Genomic DNA, 23,009 nt, shown 5'->3' on the forward strand with positions numbered 1-23,009 from the left:
GCTCGACTGTCCCATTCACAAAAATAGCATGGATGTTTTGTGTTACCGCCCTGCATGCCATTAAAAATTGCTAGTACTTTCAAATCTGCGACAATTAGATAGCCACTTGTGCATTTTGTAATCTATGACATATAATATTTCAGCCATACTGTCATAAGATTCTTTGATATCAATAGCGTAAGCCCTGCCTTCAAACCTTAAAAATAAAAGAAGATTATAATATGCAATAATGTATCATTCAGGGGCGCATCCAGGAATATATTTTGGGAGGGGTTTACACGTCTAGAGATATATCACCAGAAAACACTAAAAAATACATTTATGCAGTTTTATGTACAGTATGTACTAATAAATCTGTACACTTTTTAAAGTTTCATAAACTGCACTTTATTTACCAAAATTAACAAAGAACTCAAACATTTTAAACCGAATTCAAAAAAGGGGGAGGTATGAATTCATAGAAATACCCTGCAGAAAATCTTAATAGCTCAGAACTAGCATATAACTAGATTTTTTCCGACAGTACTAGTTCTAGCTTAATACCCAAGCAATGCTTTCAACTGCCCAGTTTTACACGGCGATGTCATTGGCGGTGGCAACTGTCATTACTTTCCAACTAGTTTTTAACCGGTTCCATTTTGGACAGTGTTTTTTTATACGAAAACGTTTTATACCCGAGAGCACTTGTGCACAAGGGTATATTAATTTTGTTCACATAACGGTTGTTTGTAACAGCCACATCGAATCAAGATAGATATAGACAAATGTATACATAAATGCTCAGAATGAATAGAGAAGTCGATTAACCATGTTTGTCTGTCCGTCCGTCTGTCCGTCCCTCTGTGTACACGATAACTCGAGCAAAAATTGAGATATCTCAACGAAATTTGGTATGTAGGTTTCCATTAATCCAAGGTAGGTTGAAAATGGGCGAAATCGGACAATAACCACGCCCACTTCCCATATAACGCTAATTTCCAGAAATACTAAAACTGCGATATTTTAGTAACTACTGAAGATAATTCACTCAAAATTGATATTTACAATAATTTTCAGACGAAAAATAAGAATATTATAAATTTTTGGACTTATGGTTACATGTGTATAACCTGGTAACCGCTGCACCAATTTCTTCCAAACTTGGCACAGTTGTTGGCCTTGGTACAGCATACATAATGGCCGAAAATTAAAAAAATGGGACAATAACCACGCCTACATCCCATATAACGGTAATTTAGAGAAATACAAAGTCTTCGATAAATCAGTAAATATTGAAGCTAATTTATTCAAAATTTACGCTTGCAACAATTCTTTACCAAGAAATACGTCTGTATTAAAATTTTGGAAAATGGGCGTGGCACCGCCCGGTAACCGTGCTACCAATTTGTACCAAACTCGGTATTTGCTTGCCACATAAAAGCAAAACGTTGAAATTTATTGAAATTGGACTAAAATTGAGGCCGCTTTTCATATAAAGGTAAATTTCAGAAATGCTTTAAACTTCAATATTTCGAAATTTAAGGACGCTTATTTACTCAAATTGAAATTGGACTAAAATTGAGGCCGCTTTTCATATAAAGGTAAATTTCNCTGTATTAAAATTTTGGAAAATGGGCGTGGCACCGCCCGGTAACCGTGCTACCAATTTGTACCAAACTCGGTATTTGCTTGCCACATAAAAGCAAAACGTTGAAATTTATTGAAATTGGACTAAAATTGAGGCCGCTTTTCATATAAAGGTAAATTTCAGAAATGCTTTAAACTTCAATATTTCGAAATTTAAGGACGCTTATTTACTCAAAATTGATACACCCCGACTTACCATCTAGCGGTAGGTTTCGGAAAGGTGAAAAAACATATATTTAATACTTGCGCCGGGTATGTAATTTTCGGCTCCGTCCGAACTTAGACTTTCTTACTTGTTAAGATTCGATTTTTGAATATTTTTTTCGTTTTTTCTTTTCTTTTACAGATTCCATGTTTGTTACATATTTTATAAAAAAAATATTTATTGTAAGCGGAACGCAACAATTTAAAATCAATAAATCTGAAAACTCGCAACTGCCTAGCGCTTGCCAGACTGTCTCTTAATTTTACAGCAGGGTATTTTTTCTTTTTTATGTACGCTACCGCATAAATTTGGACCACGTGAACCTTTGAACTTTGTTTATTTTAAAAGTATTATTAAACAAATATTTTTACTTTTGAAACAAAATATAGGGAAAGCGTCGTCTTTAATAGCTGCTGGGCAATTTGGAAATAGCGCTTTTGTATGAATTTTGTCTGCATACTTTTTAATATCTTGAAAATATTTCTGGAAAACCTTAAAATGTTTGTATGGAACCATGGCGTAATAAATAGGTGATGTAACAAAACAGCTTTTTCGCTTTATTTTTTGACATTCGGCTGCCTTATAGTCAAAATTTTAAAGGCAATTTTTCATATAAGGCAGGGTCAAAATCTTTCTTCTCGCTCTAATTACTTCACCTGGTATACTTCCGCCATGGCATGGAACAAACAAAAGTTGCCGTTCCTGTTCGCAGCATATGTATAACACAGAGGATATTGTTTTGAGTTTTATTTTCAGCTAAAATTTCTGTATTATCAGCACTCGTTTACGAAGACGTAGCGAATATCTGGTACGAAATAGTAATGTAAAAATATGTAAAATTTTACCTACTCCCAGAATTCTAAATTTTAACGTATACTCGGTACAAGCAGGTGGGATAAATAACGTAATAACCAGGTGAAGTAATATTTAAAACAGCTTTCTCGATTTATTTTCTGACATTCGGCTGCCTTATAGTCACATTTTATAGGCAAATTTTCAAATAAGGCAGTGTCGAAATCTTCCTTCTCACTCTAATATTACTTCACCTGGAATAATTCCACCATGGGTGGGGTGCATGCAATAACACCATACGCAATAATTCCCATTACTTGGACATTAAAAAGCAGTTTCAGAAGTGTACTAGAGTCATTTTATTATTTTTTTTTTTTTAAACGGTTATAATGCCACCAGTTCATAATAGAGAAAGGATGGGAGGGGGCGGGGGACGCGAGCGCGACGTCGAAAGCGGTGAGGTGCGGGGTGGCGCGGGGTGGCGCGGCGCAGCGCGCGAACGCGGACTGCCGCTACGCTGGGCACTTTCAAAATTGTAGACAATTTAACTTGTTCATGTACTAATTTTTGTCAAATGTAACTTGGTAACTACCTGTGTGCACTATTTTGCTTTATTACTCAATTGTTAAGTTTAAAAATTGGTCTTATTGCTCAACGAGAAATGAAATAAAGCAAATTTGTGTTATTTAACATTCAATTGGGAAATAACACAAATTTGCGTTATTGCCGTTTGTGTTATTTCACCCCCCTAGGGGATATAAATGATTCAAAGTCACTTAAACCCGGTAAATATAGAAGCAGCGCCATATGCTATCAAAAAACTATAGTTAGTTTATGTGTATGTATACATATATGTACGTACCCTGTAAAAAATGCGGCTAGTCCCGGATTACTCCGGGAGAAATCGCAAAGGAATATGGGACTAATACCTTCGCTTTTGTTCGAGCATGTCCTATGAAGAGACTAATCGTTCACCTTTATACCCGAATGGGTACTAAAAGCGACTAGCCACTTTTAAAAAATAAAAATTTGCACCAGGTGCGATTCGAACCAGGATGCTCAGGTTTGTTAAACGAATATTCTCCCTATGTGCCAACGCCGCACACGAAATTTTATTGACTAAATGCGTACAGCATTGAATTGTGGCTGTCTCCGGACCGAAAAACGCGAAACCAAATCGATCATGTTCTGATAGACCGAAGGCACGCTTTCAGTGTTTTAGAAGTACGCACACTCCGAGGCCCAAACATCGACTCGGACCACTATCGTGTTGCAGCCAAGATACGCACCCGCCTCAGTGCAGCAAAAAATGTGCGCCCAAATATGCAGGGAAAGCTTAACGTCGAAACCCTGCAATCCACGACACATGCGAGCAGTGGAACCACATTTGCTGCTCGTTAGGTACCACCGCCGAATAAATAGGCCGATTTCAGAGAGCACGAAAAAGCAACTGGTACGATGAGGAGTGTCAGGAAGCTGCAGAGATAAAAGATGCCGCCTACAGGGCCACTCTGCAATCGGGCGCAACGCGCTATGTGAGGGAATCGAGACGTATTTGCCGCAATAAGAAGAGAGAGGCCGAAATGCGTGAGTGCGAAGAGCTTGAAATGCTGGCCGACAGGAAGAATGCCCGAAAATTTTACCAGAGATTTAGGCGACTTACGGAAGGTTTCAATAACAGGGCGTACTCATGTAAGAACAACAATGGCGACCTAGTAACCGATGTTCAGGACGTACTTAAATTATGGAGGGAACACTTTTCCACCCTACTGAATGGTAGCAGCACGGAAAGTTGTGGAGAAGAAGAACCCGAGCCCGCAGTCGATGATGACGGTGATTCCACGAGACACGAATAGCAATAACACGGCTCAAAAACAACTAAGCTGCTGGAGCTAACAGCAAGCCAGCTGAGCACTTCAAGTACGGCGGCGAGGAGTCGATAAGGTGCATGCATCAACTCTTGTGAAGAATATGGTCAGGTGAGCGCATGCCCAACGACTGGAATTTAAGTGTGCTTTGCCCAATCCACAAGAAAGGCGACCACGCCATTCGCGCCAACTACCGCGGGATCAGCCTCTTAAGCATAGGTTATAAGGTCTTATCGGTTTATTGTGCGAAAGACTGAAGCCCACAGTCAACGAACTGATTGGACCTTAAACGTTTGGCTTTAGACCTGGCAATTCCACCATAGACCAGGTATTCACAATTTGCCAAATCTTGGAAAAGACCCGAGAGAAAAGGATCGACACTCACCACCTATATGTTGACTTTAAAGCCGCTTTCGACAGCACTAAAAGGAGTTGCCTATACGCCGCTATGCCTGAATTTGGCATCCCCTTGTGTAAAATGACATTGAGTAATACCACCAGCTTCATTAGAATTGGGAAAGACCTATCCGAGCCGTTCGTCACCAAACGGGGTTTCAGACAGGGTGACTCCCTTTCATGTGACTTATTTAATCTGATGTTGGAGAAGATAATAAGAGCTGCAGAACTGAACCGCTCAGGAACAATGTACTGCAAGAGAGTGCAATTGCTGGCTTATGCTGATGACATCGACATCATCGGGAACAAAAACCGCGAAGTCTGTTCTGCCTTTTCCAAGTTGGATAAGGAAGCAAAGCGAATGGGTGTGGTGGTAAACGAGGACAAGACAAAGTATTTCCTGTCATTAAACAAACAGTCAGCGCATTCGCGCCTTGGCAAACACGTCGCTGTTAACAGTTATAATTTCGCTCTAGCCAACGAGTGCTACTTTGGACTGAGAAGGCAATTCAGTAGTAAAGTCCTCTCTCGACGTACGAAAACCACACTCTATAAGTCACTCATCATGCCCGTGCTGGTATATGGCGCAGAAGCATAGACAATGACAACATCCGATGAGGCGACTCTTGGAGTGTTTGAGAGAAAGATTTTGCGGAAGATTTACGGGCCTTTACGCGTTGGCGACGGCGAGTACCGCAGACAATGGAACGACGAACTGCATGAGCTTTACAACGACATCGACATAATGCAGCGAATTAAAATACATTGGCTCCACTGGCTTGTCCATGTCGTTCCAATGGACACCGACGCTCCAGCTCCGAAAGTATTCAACTCGGAACCCGCTGGTGGTAGCAGAGAAAGAGGGAGGCCCCACTGCGATGGAAAGGACTTGACAGGTGGAGAAGGACTAGACTTCACTTGGCGTTTCCAATTGGCGTCAGTTGGCACAGAAGAGAAATGACTGCCGTGCTTTGAAGAGCTATAAAACTCGATAGTCATCCCATTCGATGTTTTCGATAGTTTGCATTGAAACTATCGATAGTATCGGATAATTTTAAAATGGATTGACGAAGCTGCTTATATAAGCTTTTTAGTTTAGATTAGTTAGCTAATTGTAATATAGCGATTTTCAGTAGCTTTGTCCTTTCTCTTCGATTATTTAAATATTTTAAACCGATAATATAAAAACCTAAAATTCCCAATTGTAGAAAAACAAATCGTTTGCGGACGTAAAGAAAACTGTATTATTACAAAAAACTTTCATCAGTTCAACTGCGGCTACGCCACAGTATTTTTGAATTCACTCCAAAATTTACGGAAAAGTTCATATTTCAAGCGTGTGCTACAAGAACCCAAATCATTGTACAAAAATCCGAACCGTACCCCGACTTTTACATGATTATTTATCCATTCAAAGTATTAAAAGGAAATACAAGAATCTCCAATTTGATTAACTCTGGCTTATATTTATCAAAAGTTTCTTCCATCGACGCAGAATCACTAACACCATAGTATGGTTCCAAACTGATATTCAAACTAGTTTTTTCAAATTTAATTACACCAGATTTACCTGATTCAAGTACTTTAAAGCAATTCTGGTTCATTTGCTTTTGTGTTTTCTATTTGCTTTACATGCTTCAATTTTGTTGAATTCAAGTTTTTGGTTCTTTAAATGGGAAACCAGTGTTTGAAAAACTGTCAGCATAGCAGCAACAGCACTAACAACCCTGCTGTTGCTGTGCTGCGAAATCAATTCTTTCCTCTTGAAACTTTTGTGACTTTGCTTTGCTGCGCACATATCCAAAGCTAAAGCGCAGCACAGCTGAAATGTGGGTTTGATTTTGCTTTTCTGTTGCTTTGGCTGCGAAATTTCAAACAGTTCAGCCACAGAGCAGTCCCTATTCGCTTTTTATGTGCTGTCGCTTTAACTGCCAAAGCTATGTTCGAACAGCACAGCACAGCTTTATATTTGTTTATTTATTTATTTATTCATAAGTCATATGAAACACTAATTTCTTACTGACTACAGAAAGGAATTGCTTAGGAACTAGTTAAAATAATTATACAGTAGGCTCCGGACAGCTCCAAGCAACAAAGACGGGTCCAAGTTAGGAATATTATTTAATTCAGACAGAGTTCTTAGCATGGGAGCAAATTTAACGCCCTAACCGATAAGACCGTCTAGAGACGGTCTCTACATATTTTTTAAAAATATCGATAAATAACTGTAATAGTTCTGATTTTAATTCAACGGCCTGCAAATAGTAGTTGCGATCCCGTACGGGTCCGGACTAGCCAGAAATAGTCAGAATCAGTCAGATTTTACTGGAAATCGATCCCGTACTCGGTTCTCTGACTATTGAGAGGACAAAAAAGAGAGTAAATACGGTTCTCTCTCTGTCAGAAGTTACAGTCCGAGAATTTTTTGCTGGTAAATTCTGGTAAATGTGTCAAACGATCAGCTGTAGTGTGTTTGGCAACCAAATTGTATACAAAAGAAAATTGCACTCTGCTAATTCATGTTGAAAAGTATTTAATTACTTGTTTAAGTGGATTCTAATGAATTTGAAACTATTTTTGGTTATTTACATGTGCAGCTGAGTGTGTTTACATACAAAATAAGCAAAAATTTACAACCAAAATTTGGAGGTTATGTTGAAGTTGACAGAAGTTACCATTTTTTACTAGAAAGCGATCCCGTACTTTTCAATGTTACTCTCTCGCTCTGAGCGAATTTTTATTTGTTGACAGTTTCACTAGTCCGAGTCCGAGGAATACGGGATTGCACCTAGAATTTCATCCATCAAACCGTCTCTTTTCTTTTTTTTTTATTACTTGCGTCCGTTACAAAGTAGTGTCCGTTAATTTAAAGAAAAACTTTGTGCTACTTATGTCGCAGAAAAATTTTATTAATAATTGCCACACGTACGGAAAAAAACTATTAGTGCGTGCGAAATATTTTATATTACTACGAAAATATTTAATTTGGAGCAATAAGTGCTATTTTCTGTGCTGTGGACATCGTTTTTTGAAGACCGTCTTGTCGGTTTACGTGAAAATTGTTGTGCGTGAATTCACCTAATAGCTCGGTAAGCTGCAATCACTGTTTTTAACCCTAGAGAGATAACCTACGTCTGAGAGATGTATGCCTTTTTAATTTTTCGCTCTCCCTCTCTCGAATGTTTTAGCACCACGTTGCTGTTTTTATTTTTCTCAGTCGTCTACAGTAGCTTGCCGGTGGTGGTTATTTTGTTGTGGTAAGTTCGATACTCTTTGAGTTTTGGCGATCGCATACGTCTCGGAGACGTATGGTTAGCTTTTGTGTGACTTTTACACTCAATTTGAATAAATTTGTTTTGATCGTGATTTCGTTTTTTCATCAGTTAAACCAAGAACAATGGCCCGAAATGGATGCTTAAATGACACTGAAATAAGTACGTATTTGCAAGGTTTATCGGACGATCTGGAATCATCTGATAACAGTGAAACAGAAAATGAATTATTTGAAGATGATGTTCAGAGCGATGTCGAAGATGAGGAAATCGCCAGTGAAGATCCTGATATCAACACAGCTTTATTGGAGGACCAAGTTACAGGATCTTCCATTTGTGTTTCTTCATTAGATAGCCGTATTCTTACGTTTTCTGAACCTACTATTAGAAGCATAAGTAAGTACTGCTGGACAACGTCGAAAGGTAAAAACGTTGGCAGAGTTTCTTTATCCAACATTGTTCGAACGGCAAGAGGTCCTACTAGACAATGTAAATCATTGCTTGAGCCCCTTTCCTGCTTCAATGCATTTTTTACCGACGATATTATTCTGGAAATTGTAAAATGGACAAATGTGGAAATATCCCTGAAACGTAAAGATGNCAGTTCCTTTTACAAAATACTTGTTTTTTTTGTTTATTTTATAAGAATACTGAAAATGTGATTTTTTCTTACATAATAAAAAAAAGTTTCTCCAAAAATGCATTTAAAAAATAAGGAAATATATAAAGAACCAACGTCAGTACAAAAAGGTAAAAAATATTTCCAAAAATATTGTCACCATAAAGAAAAACTATGATACGTCCCACAGACGTATGGTTATCTTCTCCGTAACTTCCAATAGGGTTATCTCTCTAGGGTTAAACATGAGGAAAAAACAAGGAGATTGCGAAAATAATTGCCAGAGGAGATACAATGCGAGCAAGTTGACGGAGGAGGAAATCGAAGCGTTGATGGCCTCATTTGAATCGGAATAAGAGTTGGACGAGGATCGCGAATTTGATAGTGATGATAGCCTTTTAGATCCAGATTTTCGTCCTGATGATTCAGTGGAAGTAATGCAAGATAGATTTGATACGGAAATTTCAACTTGCTTGAGTGAAATGAATCAAGCTGATGCCAGTGATGCGTTTATCAATTCAGGGGCCTTTCCAATCGATATTAGCGATTTCGGTGATGTCGTTGAGAGAGTATCATTTTGGCAGACGACATACCTTCAACATCAGGGCATGTAGTTGAATTGCATATGGGATATGGGAGGTGTTGACCTAATGGATGGATTGATGGGGAGGTATCACATACGGATGAAAACACGTAACGCAATGATAAAAATATTTTATCACCGCGTTGATATGACCATAACAAATGCATATATACTGCATAGGAGAATCAATGCAAACGTTTCAGTAAATGATTTGCCGTCGTTACCAGAATTTCGTGAATCAATTGCATCTGGCTTATGTAAATATAANGTTTTGTATTATAACCAAACAAAAGGAGGAGTCGACACGCTCGACCAAATGTGTGTCGTGCTCAAGGAAAACTAACCGTTGGCCTATGGCAATATTTTACGGACTGCTCAACATAGCTTTTGTAAATTCATACGTTATTTATTGCCACAACCTGCAGTCTCGAAACCAAAAACCGTCTGGTCGAAGAAACTTTATGAAAACTTTATCCAGTTCGTTGACATCGCCATGGATGGAAAGGCGCTTGGAGGCCCCTAGTTTGAGTAACGCTTTGAAGCGAAATATAAAAAATGCATTGCCTCAACAGGTTGAAAGAGACAATAATGGAGGCAGAGAAGAACCTGAACCAAAGAAAAAAAGATACTGTTCCTATTGCCCCTCAAAAATAAGGCGTATGTCTAAAATGGTGTGTGTAAAATGTACTAAGCCTATATGCGGGGAACATAAAAATGAAGTGTGCAAAACTTGTACCTGATTTGACCATACTTAATATTTTTTTTTATTTATCATAAATGTTATATCTAAATAAGCTTAAAAAGCGAAAGAAATGTGTTCATTTTAGTTTTAAAGAAAACGGCAGTTCCTTTTACAAAATACTTGTTTTTTTTGTTTATTTTATAAGAATACTGAAAATGTGATTTTTTCTTACATAATAAAAAAAAGTTTCTCCAAAAATGCATTTAAAAAATAAGGAAATATATAAAGAACCAACGTCAGTACAAAAAGGTAAAAAATATTTCCAAAAATATTGTCACCATAAAGAAAAACTATGATACGTCCCACAGACGTATGGTTATCTTCTCCGTAACTTCCAATAGGGTTATCTCTCTAGGGTTAAACATGAGGAAAAAACAAGGAGATTGCGAAAATAATTGCCAGAGGAGATACAATGCGAGCAAGTTGACGGAGGAGGAAATCGAAGCGTTGATGGCCTCATTTGAATCGGAATAAGAGTTGGACGAGGATCGCGAATTTGATAGTGATGATAGCCTTTTAGATCCAGATTTTCGTCCTGATGATTCAGTGGAAGTAATGCAAGATAGATTTGATACGGAAATTTCAACTTGCTTGAGTGAAATGAATCAAGCTGATGCCAGTGATGCGTTTATCAATTCAGGGGCCTTTCCAATCGATATTAGCGATTTCGGTGATGTCGTTGAGAGAGTATCATTTTGGCAGACGACATACCTTCAACATCAGGGCATGTAGTTGAATTGCATATGGGATATGGGAGGTGTTGACCTAATGGATGGATTGATGGGGAGGTATCACATACGGATGAAAACACGTAACGCAATGATAAAAATATTTTATCACCGCGTTGATATGACCATAACAAATGCATATATACTGCATAGGAGAATCAATGCAAACGTTTCAGTAAATGATTTGCCGTCGTTACCAGAATTTCGTGAATCAATTGCATCTGGCTTATGTAAATATAAACAGAAAAATTTCGGAAGACCGTCAACGGGTGCGACAGTAACTAAATCTGATGTTGGTAAAAGAGCTAAAATACCGACAGATGATGAGCGATATGATAAGTTTGATCATTTTCCAACAATGCTGGGGGTAAGCAAGAATGGTGTAAGCAGTGCAAACAATCTGATACGCAAATGTATTGCATGAAATGTAACCTCAATTTGTGCATCAAGCAAGACAAAAACTGCTTTTTGACATTCCATACACAAAATTAATTTAAATTCTAAGTCTTTATAGCATTTTATATATGTAAGTTTTGATAATCCTTTTAATAAAAAAAATGCATTTCCATAAAATATCTTTATTCAATAGCTATTTTTTATTTTTCGTCTAACCCGATAAGACCGCCTACAGACGGTCTTCCCTTTTTCCATCATTACGGCTAAACTAAACGAGATAACTTAAAACTGAGTTCAAATTTGAGTTTCTCGTCGCAAAATTTATATATACCGATTTCTGCTCCCTACTGTAGGTCCAATCTGTTAGAAATATATATCGCTAAGCTAATTACATACATATGTTTAAGTGATTTTCGACTAAATAATAATAGTGGATATGAAAAGTTATCTTAGGTTGTATATTTAACTAGAGGCTTTGCAAGTTAATATCTACATACATACATATGTATGTATGTATTTGTGTGATAAAAGACAAAATAAATGTACCTGAATGAGTCAGATTGTACCTAAAAAAGTTACATCATTTATTTGTAGTTTTTATACCTTTCATGAGCATGAAATGGTATTATAACTTTGGTCCGATGTTTGTAAGTACCAGAATAAAAAAAGAGAGACCCATTAAAATGTATACTTGTATGATCAGAACGTCGAGCTGGGTCGATTTAGCCATATCCGTCTGTCTGTCTGTCCGTCTGTTTGTATGCAATCTAGTCTCTCAGTTTTCGAGATATCCGGATAAAATTTGGTAGGTCGGTGTATTTTTATAATGTATTAATCATTTGTCGGAACCGGAAGAATCGGACCACTATAACATATAGCTCCCATACAACTGATTGTTCAGATATGAGATTTTTCGTTATAACTTCTCCATTTATGCAGCTAGGAACATGAAGTTTTGCAGTACTTGCACCCATTAAAAACAGAATACTTACAGTGAAAATTACAAAGATCGAGTAACTATAACCTATAGCTCCCATACAACTGATTGTTCAGATATGAGATTTTTCGTTATATCTTCTCCATTTATGCAGCTAGGAACATGAAGTTTTGCAGTACTTGCACCCATTAAAAACAGAATACTTACAGTGAAAATTAAAAAGATGGGGTAACTATAACCTATAACTCCCATACAACTGATTGTCAGATATGAGATTTTTCGTTATAACTCCTCCATTTATGTAGCTGGGCCCATGCAATTTCGCGCTGTTTTAACTCATTATCAACAGAAGACTTACAGCGAAAATAACAAAGATCGGGTCACTATAACCGGCAGCCCCCATACAACTGATTGTTCAGATATAAGGTCTTTTATCATAACTCCTCCATTTATGCAGCTAGGAACATGAAATTTCGCACCATTTTCACTCATTATTAACAGAATACTTACAGTGAAAATAACAAGGATCGGGTGACTACAACATATATCTTCCATACATCTGATTGTTCAAATATGGCATTTTACTGTAAAACTCCTTTATTTGAACAGCTAAAACCGATAAATTTCGTAAGATATTTTATAAATAATAATACAAAGTCTACTGAGAAAATCGTCAAAATCTATGCTGTATAAGCTTTATCTCCTATACCAGCGATTTTTCAGATACCAGTTTTTGCGATATATCACCTTTATGTAGGAAACTAAACCCAATAAATTGTGTTACCGGTTTACATACCGATCACATAGCAGTGAAAATCACTTAGATTGGTGCTAATATAAGGTATATGTTCCATACCTCTGATTGTTTAGATGCGATTTTTATATAAGTATGTAACTCCTCTATCGATGTATGCAGATGCATTCAAAAGCTGTCAAAGTAAAATTTGCAGATGTTCATGAAAGGTATGAAGTCTTCGGCATAGCCGAAGACAGCGCTGCTCCTACTTGTTTTTTTATAAATTTTATTTAAAACATGAATACAAAAGATATATGTACTTTAAACATGATTAGGTTTTTCAACTGAGCCTATATCTATAGACTATTGTCTAATGGGAATCGGAGAAGCATTGTTTTTGTCTAATTTTGACTACTGAAAAATATTGGCGAAAAAGACAAAAAAACACACTTTGCGAAGTATACTTCTTTATCCAACTTTTTATAAAACAACAGGAAGTCGCTAATTTATCCGATTCCTTTTAATAGGTGCAGCAAATCTAGAGAATGTAATCAATGTGCCGTAAGTAACTTCGAAAGCATTTTAAATATATTTCCAGAAATCAAAAAGCGAGTATGGGTCAAATAGCTGTAGTTCTCATCTAAAAATATAAAATTTGAAGACATCCTGGTTTTTTTTATGTCTTCCTTTTGACCACTTTTCTCTAGAATTGTTTATTCTTCAAAATGAAAGCGAAACTTCTCCCGTACCTACAAGTAAATATATTAGCATGGTAAAGGAAAAAAAACTAATAATGCATCTGATCAAAAGATGATTGTACCTAAAATCTAGTGACTGTACCTAATGTACCTTTAAGTCATCAAACGTCGGAAAAAGGTGCAATTGTACCTACTTTTTCATCCCTGCTTCACAGTACAGCAACAGTCGAAATTCCTTTTGCTGTTGATTTGCGTTCGTGCTGTGAAGGTCTTCACAGTACAGCAACAGTCGAATTGCATTTTTTCTTCGTACTGCTGTCGCTTTACTGTCGCGCTGCCACTATCTTGGCAGCAAATCGACAGTACAGTTTAATTTTTTTGTTTTTACTTTCGCTTTGCTGTTGGCTTTTAAAATTCTCTCAACCACAGCAAAGTGGAAGCAAATGAAAAAGAAAAATGAAAGCAATTTCAAACGCTGGTTTTATTATATTTGTTTGTAAAAAAGTAGTAAACGAAGTGATGGAAAAAACTATAAGTACAGTCGTATCCTATGGGCTATAACAAAACATAATTTCTATATGAAACCCCTGCATATTTTTTGTATAGCAAAATCAATATTAGGGGTATTCACGATCCAGTGCATACTGTCTAGCATGGTGCATAGATAGAATGATTGGCTAATTTTGTTGTTGTTTGAACACATGAAACAACAAAAATCATGCTATTTATGCTATCTATGATATTTATGCTAGACAGTATGCACCGGATCGTGAATACCCCTATTATATTTTAATTGAGGTCAGTGGTAGCCGGTTATGTTATGTGCGATATAAAAATTAGTACACTCACAAAAAAGCAAGGTGAATATATTTCTCCCAACACATGATTTGGTAACTATAATCAAATAATGTAACTATAACCAAATCATGTGTTGAGAGAAACATACATATTTAGTTGACGTAAATAAACTCTTTTCTCAGTGCAATTTGAAAAAAATACGTGAATTTCTCAAAGCGATAATGAATATGTGGTAAAATTTATTAGTGTATTTGTTTGATATTTACCCTGTGCATTGGCTCAGGCTCCTCAGATAATTCATCTAAATTTCCAGATATTGCTCGCTTTAGTGCAGGTGATACCTCGTGTAACGTCCTTAAACCTGCTTGGAGTGTAATTGTGGCGTTTTCTAATTGCCCTTCTTTACCCTCTTGCTCCTTACGTTTTTTGAAGCGTCTGAAGTAATCCTGAATCAAATACGTCGCATAGAATTTTCCAACTGTAACCTCATCATCATTTCCTGGTGGCGGCACGACTTGATCTAAAAGCTTAGGGTTAGTGCGTTTCCAAATCTGCTTTATTGTTGTACGCAATTCCGCATTAGCGTCATCAATATTTCCATCTGTTTTAATTCTGAGAGAGGTTCGTACAACAGCAAATAATGTAGCATTAAAAAGAACAGTTCCGTCAGAGTTAAGTGGCATATTCATAGATACAAGTCTTTTACAAGCCATTCGATGTGGGCATAATTTCCCAAATCCCAAAGGCGGCGATATTTTTCGCAGAAGTGTAACTACGTCTAAATGCTTAATGCGACCTTTCGCATCAGGATCGTATTCACTCCACAGGCGTATAAATTCGTCCAGATGATGTGGTCCCAGAATTGACCAATCACGTGTTAAATAGTCAAAGTTATCCATAATAACAGCAACAAAAAGATTTATAATCTGTGAACGATAAAAGTATATTCCAAACAATGTGCCATTATGAGCACTCACTATGAAGAGTATATCAGGAGTGGAAAATTTTTTTCGGTACCCCGTAACACCAGCCAAAACGGGTTTTCTATAACATTTTGATTTAATATCCGATTTCTATAAATGATACATCGTTGTAAATCTATAGCAAAATATTACGAAAAGCTACTATCATCTTTCATAAACTTGTATGTTCATTTGTCTGAAAACAACACCCCGTACACAATATTATGTGTCAGAAAAATAGGGACGTTTTCAAATTATAACTAAGGACGTGCGATTAATAGGTTAGTTTTTTGATTAAACAAAATCCTGATTAATTAAATAATTTGGTTAGTCAGATTCTAATTAATCAGTAATTAATATTTTCTCAAAAAAAAATTAACAGTGTAGTACACGCGCGGCCTACTTTAGTAGACCACGGTAATATTTTTGTTGATACCTTGACAGTTTTGTATGTTAGAGCCAGTGCTGCCAACTATTTTCGATTAAAAATCCAGATTTTTATAAAAACCCGCTAGAAAAAAGCTAAATCCCACAAAACAAAAGCTGAAAAACAAATAGATTTATATTAATATAATCTTAAGCAATTCATTTGAATCACTACTTGAAATTAAAATTAATAATAGAATAATACAGCGGGGATTGAAATTTATAAGAAATGAAAAATAGGAATGAAAGTTAATATAACTACATACATATATATAAGTGTATACTATTGTTTTGCTGACTGAGTGAATAAAGTTTAAGGTCTGCTGTATTTTGGAACGAATTTCCGTCATCCCTTGTCAAATTTGGTTTGGAGACAACATCAGACTTCTCATGCTTTGCTGTACATCGTTCTTTACACCTGATTAGCGCAGAAATCATATCAATTTCCGAATTACGTGATGGGAATCTGTTACTGTTGGTGCAAAATAAGCAAGTAGCTGACAAGTTTTTATTAGCAAAAGAGTTAGTTGGGCTTTGTAAAATTAATTTCACTTCGCATGAAACACTCAACTTAACCAAAGGAACTATTTATGCTCCATACCTCAACAAAATACCAGAAGAAGAAAACGTGAAAGAGTTGAATGCTCAAGGTGTACTTTCGGCATTTAAATTCCCCAAAATTGTTGATGGTAGGGCAAACCCCAGTGGAGTTGTTTTGCTTTCATTCGATCTTTACAAACTACCCGAAAAAATCGATATTTCTTGGCATTCAGTTAAAGTAAGCGAATATATACCCAAACCCATGCGTTGCCGTAATTGTCAATTATTGGGACATACTACGAAGTGCTGCAAAAATGCATCGGCATGCACTAACTGCAATCTGCCACTCTCCTCAAGAATGCACCCGTACCTATTGTGCCAACTCCGTGGAAAATCACCCAGCCTCGTCCAAAGATTGCAAAAAGGATGTACAACAAAAAGAAATATTAAAAATAAAAACCACAAAAAAATGTTCAATGCGCAAAGCTAGGAACATACACAAATCACAAGCTCAAAACCCCACTACTCCATCAGCATATTCCGCAGCTTTAATTAGCACAGGCACATCAGCCGTCAAAGCGAACAAGCCACCAACAAGCAAAACTACTCATCCAGAACAAAAGTCTATCACAGCTCCCTCTGCTTCGTCAGAAAAAGCCATCAACTCACCAATCTCTAATTCTCCTATCACTCAATTCGCTTACTCAACTATCGACACCAATACTCAACTAAACACAGATTACTTTTTCAAGTTTAACACACAAAAGATTCCACCTCTCTCTCTCAATTTAACCTCTCTTCTAACTTACTCTCAAATGTCAACTCCAACAAACTCACCACTTATACAACAAATACAAACCAAGAATGATAGAATACAAGATTGCGCCAATGAGAGAGGATTTTTGAGAGTAATTTTTGCGTGACGTCATCTTGGTGCAATTGCGAGAGAGAAATGTCAAAACGCATATAAAAATATGTAAACAATGCAGAAAAATGTTTTAATTTTAAAATTAAATGGCCCAATTTTACAGGAATCAATAAATAAACAAAGATTGATTAATTAGGAACACGTAGCAATAATTTTGGACATGTAGCCCTTTACGTAAGTACGATTTTTAGCACATGAAAAAATGGATGTATTAACCACAGTATATACAGTAATAAACCTTTTTGAGTACTCCTCGGGGGTAAAATCTGATCAGGGGTGATAATGAGAAGGAGCATGAATTTTGTTGATTCAGAGTTGTATACAAAATTACTGTTGTATGAAAGGGAGCAACAACCGCACTATGGCAGAGTGGCACAAGTCAGGACTGTGTAATAGTGCCCGAAACTAATTGCAAAAATGTAAAAACATTGCAAATTATTGTCTATTATTATAGATACCAGTACAGATTATCATAGTTCAGTGTATAATTTTTTTATTACACCCTACATGATAATGAACTGTTAAATGCTGAAAACGCTTGTGACTTGTAGATCACTCAATCTTAGGTTTGCTTAATGGACTGTCTGGGCAGATACGCTGGCAGGCATTGGGGTCTGTAAAGCTATACAAACCTTGTTTTTTTTTTAAATAAAGACTTAAATATATTCGGAAATTAAAATTTGGCTTGATAAATTCACAAAATTTATGTTTTACTTAAAATAATAATCTTACAATTGACTTTTTTTTTATTTAAACTTACATTAAACTTAACCGACATTTTGTTCATAAATAACAAATAATCATGAGGCGAAATTCCCCACAGTAAGTGTTGCCGTGCGCGCAAAACGAAAGCGTTGCACACAACCCAAAAGTACTCCTCGGGGACCAAATGGTGCGAAAGGTTTATTACTGTATATACTGTGGTATTAACAGTGTAAGCAATTTCATGTAGACCAAAAGGAAGGTGTGCAGCAAAGTGAATTTATGGACTCGTCATTGTAAAAAGCCAGCAGAGTGCATATTTATATTTGTGGACGGTAGCCAACCACCATAAACTCCACAGCTGTTGACTCCACAGCTTTTAATGGATGACTTTTGTACATTTCCGAGAGGATGCATGAGTGTGGCTTCTTTGGAAACAAATATTCTATGTAAGTAAAACATAATCTAAGCTGAACTTTTAAGTGTATAATAATATGGGCACTGTTTTGTATTAGGTACGTAACAGCGCGCATTACCTCATACCAGCACTAAAAAGAATCAGGTACTAACAAAAATAAGTAGGTAGTGAAGTTCATGTACCTATTTACTGTAGAAACCACTTTTGTATGCATGCCATTGCCAGCAAACTAAACCTGCAAGCAAGAATGATAAAATACTTTATTCTATCATTCTTGACCAGCAACTGTCTACATTCACCATGGAAATGTACCTTCTACAATTCCCCAAAGAAAGGCCAACATGTAGAAGCTCGATTTGGTGTTTAATGCATCTCCTCGCCGGCAGAACTGCTTCCACTTTTTCGCCAGGTTTGCGTCCGTAGGAAACGAAAAAAAAACTTATATCGCACGCATTCCTTTTGTTTTCACTATTACACTTTGCCACTGCACACTTCGTTTTGCTTTGTAATGTCTCAATAATTGTTTAAACCCACGCAGAAATATTAACACACAAATATTAAAATTGTTATTTGGTTTTTTTGTATGCTCACAATCAACAATTGCACTAAGACGACGTCACGCACGCAGCTGATTCTGTCAAAATCACAAAGAGCGGATTAGCGGTACCGCGATTGGCGCAATCTCTATTTCTCTCAATCGTGAATACAAACCATATTCTTAGCACCAATCAACCTCAGTGATCGGACTTAATAAAAATTCTGTGTGGTCGATTCTGGTAGATTTAGAAAAAATGTGGTAGGTCTCAGGTTTCGGATCGAACTTTTTACAAAAATTAAAAAAAAACTTGCAAGGTTCCACCTTAACTGAAAACTTTTTAATTCGAATCTCTAGAAAAAACTTTTAACTTTGATTTTGCCAATTTTGACAATCCCCAAGTAAAAGTAAACAACGCGTTGAAAACTTTAGATGCTAATACTTTCACAAAATCGCCGTTTTTTTTAAATTTTCTTTATTATTTCTTTTTATAAACCATATATTTTTTTTAAATTTAACACAATAAATCATGTTTCCCGACGAAAAATTTAATATTGAGAAATTGAGAAAATTCACTGTTTGACAGTTTCTTTTCTCCCCCATTCGGCTTTGTTTACTTTTACTTGAGAAATCTCATCGCCGCCGGGAATGCAAAATCTTGTATACTATCATTCTTGTTATTAGGGAAACGAATTTAGATACGATATGATACCATATTGATATTTTTGCCATTTTATACCGATACTTTTTACTTGAAAGTTTTCAAACGATATTTTTTGGAATCGAGTACCAGAACCCAAGTAATGATACATTTGTATGACAAAGTATTAGAAAATAAAATGAAAACGTGAAAACTCTGTGGATTGGAATTATAAAACTTTTTGTTGTAATATTTGAAATATTTAAAGTTCATTTTCCAAATTCCAAAATGTAAAAATTTATCCATACTAAAATTTCTATTGAAAGTTTTGTTGTTAATATTGTTTTTAAACATTCTATTTCTGCAAATCTATGTCGTACTATAACCTTATTTACTTTGGAATTTATATGTAAAGCAATATGGATATATTTTGTGCTTTAAAGCGCAGTAATGTGTACTATCTTAGGTTGGTATGTGGCCGCGCCTTCAGTGATGTACTTATTAAAGTGCAAAGTGTTAATTCTCTAATAGAAAATGACACCAATATTCAGATTACATTTTTTGAATTTTGTATCGATATTTGGAATATCGAGTCTTTTTATTACGATATTAATGGGTACCCGATATTTTTACAGCGATACTTTAAATTAGTACTATATCGATACTTTCGGTTCAATATCGTGTCCGTACTTGTTACCACATAGTGTTTAGTATTGGACAATTTTTACTCTTAAAATTTCAAAAAATAAAGAAAGTCATGTGGAGCTAAATTATAACTACTCAAAAATGCGAATATGTGGTAGATTTCAGACCTTGTGTGGTAGATGTGGTGGATGCTCCAAAAAGTGGTAGATCTACCACAATGTGGTAGAAGTCCGATCCCTGATCAACCTACGCATTGTAACAACAAAAACGATCCATGACATATGAAACTCTGTGTCAAATCAGCCATCACTTTAGTTCCCTATTTTCTTAACTAGTATGAAGATCTTGTAGTGGAACATAAAAGGTCAATAACTTTCTCGAACTTCAGTTTTGATAAAAAATATTGACCCAGATGTTATATGCCTTCAGGAAACCTTTCCTTACAAGCATAATAGCATAAAATACCCTAAAGAATACATACACTGGATATTTTACCAATTTACATACAAATGTCAGCGCGAAACTTATAAAAAAGCACGTGTACTTATAAAAAAGCACATACCTCACAGACAAGCAGTGATCTTTTTTCAATAACCCGCAGCGCCCCATCACCAGTACTGCTTACCGGCGGTTTTAATGCATGGAGCCCTTTGTGGGGATCTATGAAAACAAATGGAAGAGGAATTCAAATTGAAGACTTCATCATCTGCGAAGATCTTGTAGTCTTAAATAATGGTTCACCTACCCACTTTGTACTCACCAATCTTTTACCCACGTTGACCTCACTATATACTCCTCGAAATGGGCTCCAAAGTGCTCCTGGGAGATTTTAGATAGCCTTCATGGAAGCGATCACTTCCCAATAGTTACCCATATACAATCTGAACTTTCTTGTGAGAAAGTTAGACCTAGAATAAAATTCAAAACTGATCTAGCCAACTGGCCTTTATTTCAATACCATCTTTCGTCACAATCCAATATTTCAAACAAACATTAACGTAGAAGCGACCAAATAAAATAAAATAATTCGTTATGCAGCAAATATATCAATTCCACAATCGAAATCCTGTTGGGTAAAAAACATAACACCTTGGTGGACCACCAACATACAAAAACTCAGACAAGAAAAACAAACACCCTGGTACAACTTTAGGAGAAATAGAAGTAACGAAAATTTGATTTAATATAAAAAGGCCAGGGCAATTTTAAAAAAGCTGCAAAAGAAGCAAACAACTTCAGCTTAGAGAAACTTACCTCCAAAATTAACCAAAATTCGTCCAGTAAAAGGATCTGGGACGGCATTAAAATGCTGTACGGTAACAAAAGAAATACCTCTGTCAAACTATTACAAGTCGGTTCAACGATGATTACATCTCCCTCAGAAATCGCAAAGTCTTTCGGATCCTATTAGTCTAGCTACTCCGTACCATAATAACGCAGTATTACATAACAATTACATACCACCCAATATGTCATCTCTTTCAAGAAAAATCGAAGTCAAAATAACCAACATTACGCTCGAAAACTGCTTGCAGGGCGCTAAAGGTCAGTAAAAAATATAATGATTAGCATATTTAATAACATCTTAGATAAAGGTATTTATCCGCAAAACTGGCGTATGGCAGCCGTAGTTCCAGTCACCAAGCCAAATAAACCAGTGTCAGAAATTACTGCATACAGGCCTATTTCCCTTTTATCATGCGTCGCAAAAATATTCGAAAAAATCCTTGCGAAACGAATTATGTGGTATGTTACCATAAGCAAGTTTATCAGCCCCAACCAGACTGCCTTTCGGTGAAAACCATGCACAACCGATGTACTGCTGCACCTGCAACATTATGTGTCAAACGCTCAACACGGAATCATGTTACCATATTGGCAACAGATTTCGAAAGAGCGTTTGATCGCATCGGTGCGCATGTAGTCCTCCAGCAGCTCGCCGCTTAGGGAGTGTGTCCAAAAATCTTTAATGTAGTTAAAGCTTTTTTGACCTGCCGCAAGTTCAGAGTTAAAATAAACTCTCAATTTTCAAACATCTCCCGTCTTCACAACGGTATACCGCAAAGATCACCATTATCAGTGATCCTTTTCATTATTGCTTTCGAACAACTCAGAAAAATATTAGCTAAGTATAACAAAATAGAGTATTCAATATATGCCGACGATGCCATACTTTTCACAAATATAATAAATATGAATGAAGTCAAATTGTTCTTAAAAATTTTAGACGAAAAAAAAACATAGGGTAACTGCTCTGGAGCTAACCTATGTGTAAGATTCTGCACATTTGCCGAAAAGTAAACTGTACTAAATTTCTCTTATGCCTAGACAATGTTAATATTGAATTTGTAAATAACTTAGAATTTTAGGAAAAATTTTTTAAAAAAACATTAGTTTCAAACAGCAATGTCTTTGTTCAAGGAAAAGTTTAGTTTGAAGACTTAGTGTTATTAAATATTTATCTGTTTTTGTTATTTTTTTGGCCTTTATAACAATTATATTCAACAATTTATATTGAGCTCGAGGCCGTTTTAAATGAAAATTTTTATTGTGGAAAAGCAACAATAATTTGAAAAAATGGTAGAAGTGATAGCTATTTCGGAAATCACCACTTTTCCTCCTCAGACTTCTTTCAGTAGGATTCGAACCGACGATCCCACTGACTCAGCCAGTTGCCTATGCATCGTGATAAGTACGCCTTGTAAATTATCGTTTGCTTTTCACCACTATTTTCATTTTTGTTATGCCAACACAATCAAGCGCAGCTATTCCGCTGCAATTCACTTGATCATGTGGTTGTTGGTATTGTTGGTTTTT

The 23,009-nt window shown here is 36.2% G+C and overlaps 1 protein-coding gene across 1 annotated transcript in view; it reads right to left on the reverse strand.

Annotated features, from left to right (window-relative positions):
• Ca-alpha1D (Ca[2+]-channel protein alpha[[1]] subunit D) overlaps positions 1 to 23,009 on the reverse strand; it is a 435,534-nt gene that overhangs the window by 129,357 nt on the left and 283,168 nt on the right. The window contains exon 22 of the mRNA XM_017627184.1: positions 14,663 to 15,322. Within this exon, the coding sequence (XP_017482673.1) occupies positions 14,663 to 15,322 (660 nt within the window). The remainder of the gene's footprint in view (positions 1 to 14,662; positions 15,323 to 23,009) is intronic.

The sequence above is a fragment of the Rhagoletis zephyria genome, unplaced genomic scaffold, assembly GCF_001687245.7.
Source record: "Rhagoletis zephyria isolate East Lansing unplaced genomic scaffold, Rhagoletis_zephyria_1.1 Rzeph_scaffold_00070, whole genome shotgun sequence".
Lineage (NCBI taxonomy): Eukaryota > Metazoa > Arthropoda > Insecta > Diptera > Tephritidae > Rhagoletis > Rhagoletis zephyria.